Source organism: Phalaenopsis equestris, unplaced genomic scaffold (genome assembly GCF_001263595.1).
Source record: "Phalaenopsis equestris unplaced genomic scaffold, ASM126359v1 Scaffold000977, whole genome shotgun sequence".
Taxonomy (NCBI): domain Eukaryota; kingdom Viridiplantae; phylum Streptophyta; class Magnoliopsida; order Asparagales; family Orchidaceae; genus Phalaenopsis; species Phalaenopsis equestris.
Window position 1 is genome coordinate 200,268 of NW_018165416.1, and position 3,546 is coordinate 203,813.

A 3,546-nucleotide genomic window follows, 5' to 3' on the forward strand; every position below is an offset into this window, starting at 1 on the left:
GGTTTAGTTAAGACCAATACATGGAAGATCCAAAATGGGAGTTCTTTTGGTCTCATTGCTCAAATAGGTGACCTCATGATTGACACCCTCAATCAATTCCAATTTTATCAAATTCTCAATTTTGACCCTTCTTGGCCACAAACTTCACCAAATTATCAAATTGCCCCTAAACCCTAGATTTTTCAAAAATTCCTCAAAATTACCCAAATTCTTAAAATCTCTTCAAAAAAATCATTTCAAACTATTCCAAATCAATTAAATTGATCAAAATACTTCAAGTTTTGCAAAATTCTTAAAATACCCTCAAAATCCCCAAAATTATCAAAATGCCCTTCATACCCCAAAAAATTTCTAAAATTCCAAAAATCTCCAAAATCATTCCAAATGTCTTCAAAATCAAATTGAACTACTCAATTGAGCCCAATTTGACCAAATTGACCCATTTTGACCAAAGTTACCAAATTGCCCCTAAATGTCTAAATTCCCCAATTTACCTCCAATTTCCACCAAATTGACTTCAATCTCCCCCAATTTCAATTCCAAACCTAAATTCATCATCCTCAATCCCAATCAAACCCAATTTCAAACCCAATTGCAAGCCCAATCCAAAATCCCCAATTTAGCATACCCTTAACACTTACATGGTGAACCTAACACTTACAATTGTCAATTATGATTCCTTCCTCTTTAATTAATTTCAACATAAGCACATTTCTTCTTAAAAAGGCTTTTCTAGGAATGTCTCATCTTTTCATTAAAATCATTGTGTTTCTGTTACTTACGTGAAATCTCAATTATCTTTTTTTTTTATTTGAAATGGATTCTATATCATGCTTCTTTAGGATACATGACTAGCTAATTCACAGTGAAATCATGCTTAACATGTGTATTTCTCCACTCACTCGAGGCTTAATATTACATACTCATTTCATGTTTATCTCGGAAACTCGTTAACTTTATAAATAGCATTCATACTCACATGTAAGCGAAAGACCTTCTTTAGAAAGGGCATAATTTGACACATTTCAATTTGATATCCAAGGCTTTTTATAGTCCTCTCACAAATGTTAGTTGGTCCAAGTTAATTATACATAAAAACTATGTTGTAAGATTTTCTATTTATTCATGATTAGCAGTTAATGATACTCTCAGGACTGTTGACTCTCTACGGGATATCATTGCTCAATGCTGTTCTTTTATCCTACACTAAGAAGATAATCAACACTAAATTGTTGAGATAAAAAAAGGAATTGAATCATTATTTCCTCTAACTAAAATATGCTTTTATGACCTTACTAATCAGTTGATGATCACATAAGTTTGTTTTATTGCATATTTAGTGAAAGGCAGACATGAGTGCTGCACGTCTGCTTATACCTTGCTGCAACAACTCATTGCACCTCTCCAAGTTCCTTGTTGGAAAATCTGCTATCTTTTTTTTTTTGTTGTGGAGGAGGTTGTGATAAAATCTGGTGTAACTTAGACCAGATGATATATACACAATTATTTTCGGTTTTATTTTGCATAGCTGCTCTATTTCAAGTAGTTATTATTTTGATATTCTTTTGTAGGGCGGTCAAAATGGCTCGTTGTTCGCGAGCAGCTCGTGTTTGGCTCGTTAAGAAGATTGTGTTCGTCTCGTTAGTTAAGTTAACGAGCCGAACACGAACAACACGAACAAATATTTGTTCGCTCGTGTTCGGCTCTTTTTGGCTCGAAATACTATCAATCAATTATATATATATATATATATATTTGATTAGTAGTATTTTTAAAAAATTTAATTGATTACAAGGCTACAAAGATTTATAATCAGTTAAAAGTATTAATGAACAAAATAGAATAAAAATTATTAAATTAGATTCAAATGATGTTTTAAATCTTATCACAATCATTAACATCTTATTGTTACATGATTAGGGTTGTCAAAATGACTCTTTGTTCGTGAACGGCTCGTGTTCAGCTCGCTAAGCAAACGAGTCGAACTAACACACTTTTTGAGCTCGAAACGTGTTCGGCTCGTTTACACCCCTATTCTTTTGGTTTGCTCTGATGAATAGTTTTATTATAGTGTATACTATTTATTAAAAATTTAAGAAAATATAAAGTTAATTTCTTAAACGTTTTAATATTTTTTTATAAACAATGAAACTAAACATTAAAAAGATTAACAAGACTAAAATCTTAAATCTTGAGAACCTAGGGCTTTGTACATCTCCTTTTGCGTGTATCCGCTCAAACCCACAAACCCTCAAACCCTCAAACCCTCGAACCTCTCCGTCGCCCCACAGAAGCACCTCCCATGTCGGCAACGTCAAATCCAGGATCCTCAAGGGTCAACCGGGAAGAAGCCGGCCGCGCAGTCGACGCCCTCCTAGGGTTCCTCCGTGCGAGATCCAAGCAGCTCAATGCCCAGCTTTTCGAGCATGATGATTTCCTCTACCTCCATCTCAGCGTACGTCGCTTCCCCTCCACCTCTCGCATCAACCCATACCGCATTCCTCTCCCTCACTCCCTCCATCCTCTCGACCCTTCACGCACCTCTCTCTGTCTCATCGCCGACGACTCCCTAGCCGAGACCGCTAGAGCTACCGCCGCCGCTGAAAAACTTCCCTTCGATTCCGTTATTCCTCTCTCCGAGCTCCGAACGGACTACGTCCCCTTCGAGTCCCGCCGCCGACTCTGCGATTCTTACGATATCTTCTTTGCCGAGCGCCGGATCATCACTCTTCTTCCCCGCTTAATCGGTAACTATTTCTTTAAGAAGAAGAAGATCCCTCTCGCCATCAATATCTCTCGACCTGGATGGCCGGAGGCTGTTCGACAGGTATGTAGGTCTACGCTTTTGTTCTTTGGTTCTGGAACTGGTATTGGGATGAAGGTGGGGAGGGTTTCCATGGATCGAGAGGAGATAATTGATAATTTAATGGCTGCAATTGAGGGTGCAGTCAATCACGTGCCAAAGAAGTGGGAGAACATTAGGTGTATGTATATTAAGTCGGTGCAGTCTGTGGCGCTGCCTATCTATCAGGTGGTTCCTGAAACGGGGATGAAGATTGATATCGGTTTAAGGGAAACGTTAGAGCCTTCAGATGGAATTGTTGTTCAGGAAGGAGATAGAAAGAGTGGGCTGGAGAAGGAGAACCGTAGGAAGATGCGAGTGGGGTCAAAGAAGAGGAAGGGAAGGATTCATGATGTTGATTATATAGGCGGTGAACTTGTGGATGAGAATGAGGATGATGATGGAGAAGGCGCAGAAGAGCTGGAGATTGATGACATGAGAATGGGGAAGAAAAAGAAGAAGGATGGGAAGGGGAAGCTGAGCAAGGGCAGAAATGGTAGGACAACTAGTATTGATGAGTATGGCCCTGAAGAGAAAGAAAATGGTGATCAATTCACTGAATTTGACACTGGGAAAAGGATACGAAAGAGGGCGAAGAAGATTGTGAATCCTGAGGTGGAAGAGCATGACATAAAAGATGGTTTGATGTTTGGTGCTATTGTTGCTGCTGATGAAGACTATCATGGTGACAGCAAGGAGCTTCA

The 3,546-nt window shown here is 38.6% G+C and overlaps 1 protein-coding gene across 1 annotated transcript; it reads left to right on the forward strand.

The window, feature by feature from the left end:
* Positions 1-2,212: 2,212 nt before the first annotated feature.
* Positions 2,213-3,540, forward strand: LOC110032588 (ribosomal L1 domain-containing protein 1-like; the record flags this gene model as incomplete). The annotated part of the gene is made up of 1 exon (XM_020736258.1): positions 2,213-3,540. A coding segment is annotated over exon 1 (1,238 nt), but the record flags the coding sequence as incomplete, so codon positions are not given.
* Between the last annotated feature and the right edge of the window lie 6 nt (positions 3,541-3,546).